At 54.7% G+C, this 13130-nt stretch overlaps 2 protein-coding genes across 2 annotated transcripts; one reads left to right on the forward strand and one right to left on the reverse strand.

Moving 5' to 3' along the window:
• Window positions 1-46: 46 nt before the first annotated feature.
• Window positions 47-6330, reverse strand: LOC309801496 (myotubularin-related protein 9-like). The gene is made up of 10 exons (XM_082616364.1): window positions 6063-6330; window positions 5772-5880; window positions 5453-5578; window positions 5164-5337; window positions 4452-4678; window positions 3127-3288; window positions 2803-2944; window positions 2502-2722; window positions 445-596; window positions 47-362 (listed from the first exon to the last, which is right to left on the reverse strand). Exons 1-10 carry the CDS (start codon window positions 6245-6247, stop codon window positions 229-231), a joined length of 1632 nt encoding a protein of 543 aa, XP_082472490.1. The 5' UTR covers window positions 6248-6330; the 3' UTR covers window positions 47-228.
• A 3969-nt stretch (window positions 6331-10299) lies between these two features.
• On the forward strand, window positions 10300-11808 carry FAM167B (family with sequence similarity 167 member B). The gene is made up of 2 exons (XM_082615065.1): window positions 10300-10731; window positions 11356-11808. Exons 1-2 carry the CDS (start codon window positions 10471-10473, stop codon window positions 11584-11586), a joined length of 492 nt encoding a protein of 163 aa, XP_082471191.1. The 5' UTR covers window positions 10300-10470; the 3' UTR covers window positions 11587-11808.
• The last annotated feature ends 1322 nt before the right edge of the window (window positions 11809-13130 follow it).

Consider the following 13130-nt stretch of genomic DNA (forward strand, 5'->3'; position numbering starts at 1 on the left):
TCGTCAGTTTCTTCACTTTCCCTTCTCAGTGACGCCCCAGCAAAGCTCATACCAATCATGGATACCTTTATTACTTGGACCTTCTCCCTACACTTTGGACACTTCAAAGCTGGAACTTCAGTATTATGGGCTAGGCTGGGTTGCAGGCACCGTCATTCAAGGTCCAAAGGTGCTGAGGGGCCTGGAGAAGTTTCAGGAAAATCTCAACCACCATCCAAGGACCAGTACTTAGGGTTGGGGCTCAGAGGCTGAATCTGTTGACTGAGCGCCTTCTGTCTTCTCCTGATCTGTTGCTATTTGCCACACCTTCTCCCATGCTACCTCTGAAGGCTCAGGTGGATGGTTCCAGCGCAGAAACAGGCCTGAGGAAGAGGAGGAGGACAGGTAAGGAAGCTGAGCAGAGGGGAGAACTCCCCCAGGGAGGAGGAGGGAGAGGGGGGTCACCTTGCCACAGTCGCAGGCTCTGGGGCTCCACAGAGGGCCAGATGGCCAAGGGATTGGGGACGTAGAGCGGGTTCCGGAGTTTTCGTTGCTCTTTCGGCTGATTGAGCCCAGACCACAAGGAGTGTGTTCGAGTTCTCACTTCACACAGGCATCTGGAGGGGGTAAGAGAGTGAGCTTCCAGACAGCTATGCCCTCTGGGACTCTGGGTGAGGGCCCTGGGTAGTAGGGTGACAGCTCCCCCAGGGCAGTGGTACCCTCTCCCGCCGATGTTACTGTGAGTCAGATCCTGAACTGGGCACTACAGTAAAGCAGGAACAAGACAAAGTCCTAGTTCTTAAGGAGTTCTGCTTTGCTTTGAAAGGATCAGGGAAGGCTAATTAAGAGTGTGCCATTTGAGCTGGGTCTAGCAGCAGCAGTTCACCAGGTGTGCAAAAACATGGAAATACTTAGGAGGGGGAACTGCAGGAGCAAAAGCAAGACAGTGGGAAAGGGCCCAAGGTGAATATTGATAGGTCTAGACTGATGAGTTAAAAAAAAAACAGGATGAAAGTGGAGATAATAAGAGCAGAGAGGAAGCTGTTCCAGTGGTCCATGTGGAAAGGAAAGTCTGGATTAGGGTAGTAGGAGGGGCCTTGGACAGGAAAGGACTAAGCTAAGAAATTCTTAGTAGAGGGACTTCCCTGGTGGTGCAATGGTTAGGACTCCGTGCTCTCAATGCAGGGGGCCCAGGTTCGATCCCTGGTCAGGGAACTAGATCCCACATACATGCCACAACTAAGAGTTCGCATGCCACAACTAAGGAGCCGGCAAGCCGCAACTAAGACCTGGTGCAACCAAATAAATATTTTTTAAAAAAATAAATTCTTAGAAGAAAAGCTAAATATGAAGGATGGGGGAGAGGGAGGTAAAAATAAGTTTCTAACCTGGATGATAAGCAGAGTTAGTGAAAACAACATGGTGGAGAGGAGGCCACTGGGCAACAAAAGATAACTAAATATGAGCTCTATCTTCTTAGGAGTGAACCCTCCCTCCCCTCATCTCAGTCTGATGAGAGAAAGATGGCTAATGGGAGCTCATTGGCAGCGTATGCAACAAGCCAACCAAATAATAAAAATAACTACCACTCGGGCTTCCCTGGTGGCGCAGTGATTGAGAGTCCGCCTGCCAATGCAGGGGACGCGGGTTCGTGCCCCAGTCCAGGAAGATCCCACATGCTGCGGAGCAGCTAAGCCCGTGAGCCATGGCCGCTGAGCCTGCGCGTCCGGAGCCTACGCTCCGCAGCAGGAGAGGCCACAACAGTGAGAGGCCCGCGTACCGCAAAAAAACAAACAAACAAAAAAAACTACTACTCTTGTGCCCACTGTGTGCCAGGCACTGTGCTAAGCACTTTCCATGCTTTAACTCAGCTAATCCTCACACATGCCCCCACCCCGCCTCTAGGCTATTGTGACTATTATGATCCTTTGCTTGCTACTGATGAAACAGATTCAGGGGTGCTTTTGATCGCCCAGCGGGTGAGTGGTGAAGCCAGAATCTGAGCCCAAACAATTTGACTCAGCATTCAACCTCTATTGCTTCACTAGAATCAACCCTGCAAAGTGGTAGAGAGCCCCAGAAATGATTTTGGCAGCAACTTTCCCCTTCAGTCTTTGTTTTTAAGCTAGGAGTGCACTTGTTCTTTGCTATGGACAGAGGGGGGCGTAGGTCTGAAGGACTGGCCATGGACCCATTTATTTCTGGCTTTGCAGAAGTTAGGGGGAAGGGTGAGCTCTGGAAGTAGGAGAGGAGAGGACACTCCGAGTTTTTCTAAGAGAGAAGCTCGTTTGAAAAGGAAAGATGTCTTTTTTTTTTTTTGGCTGCGCCTTGCAGCTTGCAGGATCTTAGTTCCCCAACCAGGTATCGAACCGGGCCCCAGCAGTGAAAGTGCCGAGTCCTAACCACGGTCCACCAGCAAATTCCCGAAGATGTCTTCTAAGAAAGTAGGCTGCCAATGCAGCAGGTACCCGCCCCTGTCTTGTGCCTGCCCTCTGACCCACCTTGACACCCCCTTAGCTCACCTCTCCTTTTCACTGTTGCAGAGGAAGGTGCCGAAAGGGGAGGCATAGGAGTGATCAAACAGCGCCAACAGCATCCCCTCCCCAAACTCCAGCGACAGCGGGAACTGGCGGCCCAGCTGCCACACGCAGTCCAGGAAGAGGAGAAAGATGGGTGCCTCGTGCTTGGGGCGGGTGTGGGAGAAGGCCGAGTGAGCACAGCGCAGCTGGAAGGGGTGGCCGGCCTGGGGAGGGGCAGAGCGATGGGCACGAGGAAGTGGAGATTCTGGATGCAGGGCTAGGGCTGGGCTGGGCATCCACTTACCTGGATCCACTCTCGCTCTATGAGTTCCTGGAATCCAGCCATGGTTCGGCTCAGGGGGTCTAGGATGAGTTGGGCCAGTGAAGTCACTAGCAGGGTGCTGTCTGTGCCTTCGGCCCCATGTACCAGGATGCAGGCCCCTTCCCTATGGGCCCAGGGCTTATCAACAGTGGCCTGTCCTTCCCTGCCTGGGGTGGCCAGGCCAGGAATAGAAAGGGCCCATTTGAAACCTGTATTTGCTTACTGAGATGTGGTTTTGTGCCCAGACATTGAGAGCCCTGCCCACCCTGCCCTCTTCTCTGTCTTGTAGGGCGGGGGTGGCCTTACCACTCCATGCCCTGGGCTGCTAGGCAGGCTGTGCTTAGTGCCTCCTTCACATGTGACAGCCAGCGGCAGCCATCTAGTCGACTAAGCCAGCGGTCCATGCTCTGCTCCGGGTCCCCACAGGCCTCCATCAGGCGCACGAAGCTCTCCTGTAGGGGCCGCCCCCTGCACAAGTGGGAGTCTGGTCATCCCTTCTCCAGCCCAAGCTCTGGTGAGCATAGCCTAGGAACAAATGCTCCAGACCAGTGAGGGAGACATAGAGCCCTCAGAGGAGCCCATCTGACAAGAGGGACACAGGGCCCTTTGGAGAGCCCACCTAATCTGATGGAAATGTTTCCCCAATCTTGAGGAGACCCAAGACCCTTTGGGGAGACCTAGTCTGTTGGGGAAGCATAGCAATGCCTGGGGAGGGGTCACATAGCCCCCTGGAGAAACAGAATGCCCTGGGAAACCCCAATTTGATGAAGGTGTCACAGTACCCTTGATGTACCCTAGTCTGATGGGAGCAACACAGTACCCCCTGGGGAGAACCAGTCTGACAAGAGAAACACGATACTCCTGAGATTCTGGTATCTGCTCCTACTTCCCAGGAACTGTTCTGCTCTAGATCACCAGTAACCTCCTGCCAGAAAATCTAACTGAGACTTTTTCAGGCTTGTTTAAAAGCCTTCAGTGGCTCCCCACTGCCTTTAGGATAAGCTCTGAGCTCATAATCATGGCATTCAAGACCTTTGCTCTGGCCCCTGTCACCCCTTTAGCCTCTCTACCTCCATCTCTCTTTCCCTGCCTCCACCTCACACTCCTCACTCCCACCTCACTGAAGTGCTTGCAGTTCCAAAACAGAACAAATGACTAGGCTCCCTGCTCCTGCACAGCTGCAGTGCCTTCACCTGTTCTCAGGGAAGCTTTCTTAGGATGACCTATTCTAAGAGAGGGGCGCCTCTTCGGTGCTGCTACTTATCACACTGAAATCTAATTGCCTACTGGAGACAGAGGGAGCAGACAATGACTGTGCGGGTACACCCCTCAAGGGCAGGGCTGGGACGTGTGTGTGTGTGTGTGTGTGTGTGTGTGTGTGTGTTTGTGGTGAGGTTGTTCCTGGAAGAGAAATTTTAGTTCAATGTAAAGAAGTGCTTTTTCTACCCAGGCAGAGTTGGGGTGCCTAGAGTGGAATGAGCTCTGTCAGTGGGGACATGCCCACCTGGCAGGATGGCTACCAGGAAAGACCTAACAGTCCTGGAAGTTCCTAGAAGACAGCCCTCCCCCTGCCCCCATCCATGAAGAGTCCTGCACGAAAGAACCTAGGAGAGGATGGGAAGACCCCTTACCTCTCCAGGGGCCGGTGCAGCCGTTTCCAGCCCGGGTAGGCGGCCTTGGCCTCGGTGCCGCCGCCAGTCATGCGGGCCTGTTTGGCGGCCTGGGCCGAGCGCGTGTCCACAATGAAGCCCCGGGCCCCCGGGCGAGCCCCCGCCAGCACAGCTCGCAGCAGCTCCTCGTCCTCAGCGCAACGCCGCTTCTGGGGCCCGGTCAGGGGCTGGCTGGAACGTAGCAGCACCTGCGGACAGGGACTCAGCTCGGAAACTGTATCCACTCGGCCCCGGTTCAGGGACTTCGCTCAGGGGATCCCTAGGCCGGGTTTACACACTGGAGCGGGTCTAGAGCTGTATGGGGGCGTGCCGGGGGGGGGGGTGTAGCTCAGGAGCCCTGGGGGCGTCGGACCGGGTCTGGGTGGGTTGTGGCCAGAGGGGGGAGGGACCCCCTGGGTAGAACGTGGGCGGGTCATGGGTTGACAAAAGAGGGACAAGACTTCAGGGGGCCCAGACCAGCCGGAGGTGGGGCCAGAGACTGGCGAGACTCGGAAAGCAGGGAGAGGGGCGGGGTCAGAATCAATGAAGGCAGGGTTGGGCCGAGTGGGCGGGGCCAGAATAGGGCCGGAGCCCGGGCCGCAGCCGGGCAACCAACAGGCCGGCCAGAGCAGAGAAGAGCCAAGAAGGGACGCAGAGGGTCCTATAGGCGGCTCTGGGGAGGGGTGGGGCTCACGGTTCCGCTGGGAGCGTGGTAGTAGCTGAGCACAGGGAAGCGGCCTCCCTGGCGGAAGCGGGCGCTGCGCGCCAGGGCATCGTCGTCCACGGCGCGAGGCACGATCACCGCGCGGGGGTAACTGGGGCACAAGCTGAAGTCCTCGTTCGCCTCGCTCAGCCGCCACGCTCTGGTCTGCGGCACAGGGAGGGGCGAAGACCAGGTCTAGGGCACAGAGTGAGTGCCCTGTCCCCGCGCCCCTTCCAGACCCGGCTCTCCCACATCCCCAGGCCCCCACGACCGCGCCGACCTCGCGAGCTATTCGCTTGTAGTAGCGTTCGGGTGGGTGGAAGTGCCAGGCTTCGCCCAATCTCAAGCCCTTGGGACGGTAGAAGAACGGGAAGGAGGTGATGACCGATTCTAGGGAGGACAGCGCCTGGGGAACGAAGGCAAGGGATCTGGGAAAGGTCGGAATCCAGCCCTCCGCTCCGCAGCTCCCGCCTCTCCACGCACTCCAGACCACCCTGCATCCCCTTGCCATTAGCTATGCTCCGGGATAACACTGGATGCTGAGTCCCCTTGTTACGGGATAGGGTAGCTTAAGTGCCCCTGGTGCTCCCCTGGCGTACCTCAATGGACCGGGCGATGTCCAGCGTCGCTTCCACGCCCTCTATGTCCAGCTGCAGCACTCGCAGGTCCTTACAGCGCAGCGTGATGGTGCCGGCGTCACCCGCGACCCTGGGGATGGATAAACTTAGGCTTAATGTCCCCTGACCTCTACCAGAGGGGAGGAGAAAGGAGTTTCTTAGGATTGTACGTTATGCAAGGGGGGGCACCAGCTCCAACTGCGCTTGCCCTTCCCCCTCTCCCTGCGGAGCCATGCGTTCTCAGATTACGGGGATGTCCCCGCCACGTCTCACCGCTTCTCGATGGAGTCAACACTACGCAACAGCAGCAGCCACAGGTCTGGAGTCGCCTGGGGTCCTGGCGACAGCAGCAGGTGGTGGCCGGTGACGCAAAGCGTGCCGCGCAGCGGGGGCATCTCCGGGCCCCGCAGGAGCTCGGCTTGGGCCTGGCCCGTACGGATCAGCTCCGAGAACTCCATTCCTCCAGCGGTGGGCCTGGGACCCGGCAGAAGGACAGACTCTAGGAGCGTCAGGCGGGGTGAGCGCGGGCTCCGAAAGGGACAGGAACTGGCTGGGCAGCTGGCGACGCCGGTAGGACAGCTGTTAAGGAGGCCCCTTGGAGGAAGGGATCGCACAGTTTCACAGGAATTTCCCCCTCCTATTGCCAGCACTTCTTAGTGAAGACCCCGGGGCTAGAACCTGTTAAGGAAACCTCAATTTCATCATCTGTGAAATGGGGAGAATATTCTTGTTAAAGCCCTTTACCTCCTGCCTGGGTCTCAGGAGGCACTCACATTTTTGTTTTTTTTAACTGTGGGGTGCTGGCACTCTCACCGATTAAAAAAAAATAAAGAAAAATACCGTCTCTTCTCCTGTACCCTGGTGGAAGGGGTGGAAAGGGTGGGTGTGAAACTGGGAACTGTCTGCATCCTCCCCTACATCGGAGGCTGGGTGGGGGAAATCCCTTGGTCCACCTTAAATGCAAGCAGCTGTGTAGCAGGCACCCCTCCCCCACCACAGCTGGAAGTGCCTGCCTGAGGGCGCCCTCTATGGGGGCCACTTCTGGTATAGTTCTGCCCTCAGGAGCTCCATCCCTCATCACTCCATCCTTTGCCCAAACATGAATTGCCTGTACACTGAGCTGGGCCCTACACTGGGTGCTGGGACCCAAGAATGGCTGAGGAAGGTTCTGTTCACAGGGTTTTCAGTCTGGCAAGAGACACACTTAAGCTGGTAAATTACTAGAGTTTAAGCCTATTTGCTGGAGGACCCATCCATCCAAGTATTCTTTTATTTCTTAAACACTGATGCCTACACTGTGTTAAGTGCTGATTACTAAGAAAAATAAGATGTACTCCTGCCTTTAAAGAGCCTTCTGGTCTACTAGGTTCCAGGCTTCTGTGTGTGTGCAAAAGCCTTCCATCAAATAATGAAATCATAGGTGCCCCGCCCATAATATAACATAAAGTTGGAACTGCTCTATGACAGGAACCAGACATAAAAGAGTATAAATTATAAAATTCCAGTCCAGCAGCATCAGCTGGGATGGGAATTCGTTAGAAATGCAAATTATTGGGCCTTACCCCAAACATACTGAATCTGAAGCTCTGGGAATGGGGCAATCTATTTTAACAAGTTTTCTAGATGACTCTGATCCATGCTAAAGATTGAGAACTGGGACTTCCCTGGAGGCGCAGTGGTTAAGAATCCGCCTGACAACGCAGGGGACACGTGTTCGAGCCCTGGTCCGGGAAGATCCCACATGCTGTGGAGCAACTAAACCCATGCGCCACAGCTACTGAGCCTGCGCTCTAGGGCCCTCCAGCCACACCTACTGAGCCCATGTGCCACAACTACTGAAGCCCGTGCGCCTAGAGCCCATGCTCCACAACAGAGAAGCCACCGCAGTGGGAAGCCTGCGCACCGCAACAAAGAGTAGCCCCAGCTCACCGCACTAGAGAAAGCCCGCGTGCAGCAACAAAGACCCAACGCAGCCAAAAATAAATAAATAAATTAATTTTTTAAAAAATTGAGAACCACTAGAAAGTATACAAAAAGGCAAAACTAATCTATGCTGTCAAATTAGGGTAGTATTACTGAAACCAAGTCCCCCTAAAACCAAGATTCCTTACTGAGTTTATGGTTAATCTCTCTATCCAAAACTTTACTCTCTTTTATGTCCCCTCTGACTTCAATCCTGTGCTAAAAGAACACTCATCAACCAGAGTCAGGGACTTCCCTGGTGGTCCAGTGGTTAAGACTCTGTCTTTCCAGGCTTCCCTGGTGGCGCAGTGGTTAAGAATCTGCCTGCCAATTCAGGGGACACAGGTTCGAGCCCTGATCTGGGAAAATGCCACATGCTGCAGAGCAACTAAGCCTGTGCACCACAGCTGCTGAGCCTGCACTCTAGAGCCCGCGTACCACAACTACTGAAGCCCGTGTGCCTAGTGCCCATGCTCCACAACAGAGAAGCCACTGCAATGAGAAGCCTGCACACCAAAATAACTAGAGAAAGCCTGTGCGCGCAACAATGAAGACCCAACACAGCCAAAAATAAAATAAATAGAATAAAAAAAAAAAGACTCCTGGGGCTTCCCTGGTGGCGCAGTGGTTGAGAGTCCGCCTGCCGATGCAGGGGACACGGGTTCGTGCCCCGGTCCGGGAGGATCCCACACGCCGCGGAGTGGCTGGGCCCGTGAGCCATGGCCGCTGGGCCTGCGCGTCCAGAGCCTGTGCTCCACGACAGGAGAGGCCGCGACAGTGAGAGGCCCGCGTACCACAAAAAAAAAAAAAAAAAAAAAAGACTCCACACTTCCACTTTAGGAAGCACGGGTTCCATCACTGGTAGGGAACTAAAATCCCACATGCCTTGTGGCAGGGCCAAAAAAACAAAAACAAACAAACACAGAGTCAGAAGTCTAAAACTGCTGCTGTCAATAACATCATTAATGTACTAGAGCTGCTATTCTAGATATCATCATTAACATACAAATTCAAGTTGTTTCTCTAAGACAAGATGAGGTAGGTAACAGCTCATCAGCCCCTAGCTGTGGACCACCTGGCCAGATAATCATAAACCAGAGACATTCTGACTCCTGAAACTACGATTAAGAAATGTCACAGGGGCTTCCCTGATGGCACAGTGGTTGAGAGTCCACCTGCCGATGCAGGGGACACGGGTTCATGCCCCGGTCCGGGAAGATCCCACATGCCATGGAGCGGCTGGGCCCGTGAGCCATGGCCGCTGGGCCCTGCGCGTCCGGAACCTGTGCTCCGCAATGGGAAAGGCCACAACAGTGAGAGGCCCGTGTACTGCAAAAAAAAAAAAAAAAAAAAAAGAAAGAAATGTCACAGAAACGATTACAAAATGTCACAGAAACGTCACAAGATGATGACTAATCTCAGCCTCTTTGTTCTTCCCCTGTTTTTTTTGGGGGGGGGGTTTGGTCACACCACGCGGCATGCAGAACTTCCCCCACTAGGGATTGAACCTGTGCCTGCTGCAGTGGAAGCGTGGAGTCTTAACCACTGGACCACCAGGGAAGTCCGGTTCTTCCCCTTTTATATTTTTTTACTTTATTTTTTATTTATTAAAAAATTTTTTTTTCTTCCCCTTTTTTAAAAAACCCCAACATTCAAAGACCAAGTTGGAGTGGAGCTGAGGCTTGGCTCTTATTCCCCTGCTTGGCTCCCTGCAATAAACCCTTACTTTGCTGCAAACACCCTGTCAGGGCTTGGCTTTTTGCCCTGCAGGCACATGAGCGAGCCCTATGCTCGGTTACATTACCCTTAGGAGAGTTGTGATAGGCCAGGAGCACAAGAGAGGCTTCCTGGATGATAGTAATACTCCTTTGCTTGATCTAGGTACCACTTACATAAGTGTGTTCAGTTTGGGAGAATTCAGCAAGCCAAGTATTTACGACATGTAAATTTTTCTGTGTGTGTTATATTTCAATACAAAGTTTTAAAAAGGGAAGCGTTGTGGTTGAAGCCCTAGGAGGGGCAGGGAGAGGAAGGTCTAGGAGCCCATCCACAGCTGTGCCCTCACTCTGTGCACAGTCCTTGAGGGATTTCCAAGGGAACCAAAAGTTCCTTAGAATATAGCTTGAAATCATTGATCTGTCCCAACAGAGAGTCAGTGACTTGTCCAAGGTCCCACAGATCTAGCACCAGAACCCAGTTCTCCTGACTCCTGAGCCAGGGATCTGGACCCTATTCCTTTGCTGAAGGGCCAGTGTCATGAGTGAGGACAGGGGGCAGCTTGTCAGCCTCCTATCCCCTCCCCAATCCCTTAACTTGGGTCTTGGGAAGAGGGCCAAGACTCTGGTGTGGATGATGCTTTTCTTATCCTGGAGCAACTTCCTTTCTGGGAACTGGGTGTCTCCTTCTGGGCAAAGACAATAAATTTTATCCAAGGGGCCAGAGGAGCAGGGCTTCTCCTGCCCCCACCCAGACAGGCATCACGTGGCTCCCGGATTAGCAGTGCAGGAAAATCCCAGCCCTTGCACACTCAGCCTCCCATACCCATCTACCTACCCACCCTGACACATTCAAGCCTCCCTGACCCACCTTGAACATTCACCAGCGCACACTCCCTGCACATTTCTTTCATCCTCAGCTTCTGCCATCTCTTCCTGGGTGATATTGCCAGCCTTTCCCTAATCCCAGAGCTGCAGACTTGCCCTGTCCCTCATCCCCAACCATGTCCCTGGAGCCACTGAAATTCCGGGCAGTGGGTGAAGAAGATGAGGAGGATGAAGAAGAAGAGAGCCTGGACTCTGTAAAGGCGCTGACAGCCAAGCTGCAGCTGCAGACACGGCGGCCCTCATATCTGGAGTGGACGGCCCAGGTCCAGAGCCAGGCCTGGCGCAGGGCCCAAGCCAGACCCGAGCCCAGGGGACCTGGGACCATTTGCGGCTTCGACTCAATGGACTCTGCCCTTGAGTGGCTCCGACGGGAGCTGGTGAGTCTGGTGGGGAGGGCAGCCTTGCAGAGGGCCTTGAGGGCAGTCCTTAGGGCCCAAGACACTGGGTATGGGGAGGGGATGAGAATGACCCTGCCTCTAGCAAATGCCCCCTCCTGTGGCTTTGTCCCAGGGCTGAGGAGCCAGGAATGGAATTGTCCAGTGTTTTATTCAGGGAGCCTTGCTGAAGAAGGAGTCCATCCAATTTACTGACCGTGTCGTCCTGTGGCTCAGGGGACAGAGTCTGCCCTTGTGGGGCAACCAGTTATAGCTGGGGAAGGCATATGGCCTCCCATACTCTGGGAATTGCTATACCCCAAAGATACAAAGGAGGTACTGACCACGCTGTACAGGAGGCCAGTGTTGAATAGGTGGTTCAATCCAATATGTGCAAATATAAAAATGTCCAGCCTCCAAATTGGAGATTCCATTTAGTGGATCTAGGATTGGGCCCCAGGTACCTGTATTTGTTTAGCTTGGTTTTAGAGCAAGATCTATGAGATGGGATGGATAGAGCTGGGGTGTGAGGGTGTGGGGAGAACATAGCCAGGGCAGAGACCCAGGATGTTGACCGGGAGGGAAAAATGGGAGGTGCAGCAGGCTCACGCCCCCTCTCGGCCGCAGCGGGAGATGCAGGCACAGGACCGGCAGCTGGCAGGGCAGCTGCTTCGGCTGCGGGCCCAGCTGCACCGGCTGAAGGTGGACCAAGTCTGTCACCTGCACCAAGAGCTGCTGAACGAGGCCGAGCTGGAGCTGGAGCTGGAGCCGGGAGCCGGCCTGGCCCTGGCACCGCCACTGCGGCACCTGGGCCTCACGCGCATGAACATCAGCGCTCGGCGCTTCACCCTCTGCTGAGGGGCACCCGCGTGCCTGCCTCGCCGCCTGCTACCCATTCCCCAGCCCACCTGGGAAGAAGGAAAGGAGGGGCGCCCCAGAGGAGCCAGCACCTGGAGAGCGGTGGGGGGAGAGTCCAGGAGATGCTCAGAGCTCTGGGAGCTTAAAGCTCCTGCATCCTGTTGCCCCTGCTGCCCCAGATGGGGGAGGGGGGACGGTGTGGAGGAAGGGGAGGAGTTCACAGACTCCCAGGCTCCTCAATAAATCTCTGCTTCCCATCAAGGTCTCTGCAGTCATTTATTCAGGCCCAAGGTGGCTGTATGTCACTTGTTGCTGGGACCAGGGATTCTACTGCCGGAGAGAAGGCTGGCCTTGGGGGTGGAGATGGACAGATGGATCCCCATCTTCCCCACAGCTCCACTTCTGTTGCTCTATCTTTTTTTTTTTTTTTTTTTTTTTTTTTTTTTTTGTGGTACGCGGGCCTCTCACTGTTGTGGTCTCTCCCGTTACGGAGCACAGGCTCCGGACGCGCAGGCCCATTGGCCATGGCTCACGGGCCCAGCCGCTCCGCGGCATGTGGGATCCTCCCGGACCGGGGCACGAACCCGCGTCCCCTGCATTGGCAGGCGGACTCTCAACCACTGCGCCACCAGGGAAGCCCCTGTTGCTCTATCTTATCAAGATCAGAACTGGAAAAGAACTTAAAATTCTAAATCACCCCCATGGAAGGTGACTTAGGTAAATGGGCAGCTGAAGAACGCAGGATCTGGTAGACCTGTGTTCAAAGGCAGCTCCACCGCTGATTTCTATTGATATGAGACTCTGAGGAGGTCCCTTAACCCCTGCATCTGTTTCTTTGTCTTTAAAATGGAAATGCTTCTTCTCACTCTACAAGTAGTTGGATACATCCGAAGTGGGATAATGCACTGTAAGCCCTCAATAAATGTGCATTATTATGTATTATTACTAGCCCCAGTGGTGTTCTTGCTGTTGCGCTGAGGCCCAGAGATGGACTGTGAAGTGCTCAGGTTCACAGCAAGGGGAGCTGGGGCCCACAGCTGGGACTCTGGGCTCTGTGTCATTCGGTAGGTTTTTGTTTTTTTGTCTTTTGTATTTCTCGGCTTTTGTTTCTGCGTTACCCTCTTTGTCTGACTTTCCAGCTCAGGCTTCCTCTTCCCCCCACCCATTTCCTGTCTCCCCCTTCCCTCCGCAGCTGAGGTGCACACAGCCTCGCAAACCCCAACAATGCTCTGTGGGCTCCCCTCCCCCAGCCCGCTCCCCCAGGCAGGCTTAGGCGGTGGCAACATATTTATGCTTTCCGCCGGGTGGGCTGGCCTGAGAGAGGCCACCTAGAGTTCCTCATAACGCTGGTGACCTGGCCCTCAGCCTCTGACGGGTGTCACCCTCAGCCTGGCCCCTGAGGAAAGGGAGATTTTCGGCCTGCTTGCAGCTGTGACAAGGTCCCCGCCTCCTGCCTATAACAGAAGGCGCGGCCAGTCTGCTGCCTGCACCTGGGTGCCTGGGCAGGAGTGTCTGTTCTGTCTCCCACCTGTTGCAGGAGGAGG

The sequence above is a fragment of the Mesoplodon mirus genome, assembly GCF_964341445.2.
Source record: "Mesoplodon mirus genome assembly, chromosome: 3".
Taxonomy (NCBI): Eukaryota; Metazoa; Chordata; class Mammalia; order Artiodactyla; family Ziphiidae; genus Mesoplodon; species Mesoplodon mirus.

Coding starts and splice junctions, on each gene's coding strand:
- LOC309801496 (XM_082616364.1), bottom strand. CDS start 6,247: ATGGAGTTCTCGGAGCTGATCCGTACGGGCCAGGCCCAAGCCGAGCTC. Junction 5,579..5,771: donor ACATCGCCCGGTCCATTGAG/GTACGCCAGGGG, acceptor TTCGTTCCCCAG/GCGCTGTCCTCCCTAGAATC. Junction 363..444: donor GAGCCTGCGACTGTGGCAAG/GTGACCCCCCTC, acceptor CCTCTTCCTCAG/GCCTGTTTCTGCGCTGGAAC.
- FAM167B (XM_082615065.1), top strand. CDS start 10,471: ATGTCCCTGGAGCCACTGAAATTCCGGGCAGTGGGTGAAGAAGATGAG. Junction 10,732..11,355: donor AGTGGCTCCGACGGGAGCTG/GTGAGTCTGGTG, acceptor TCTCGGCCGCAG/CGGGAGATGCAGGCACAGGA.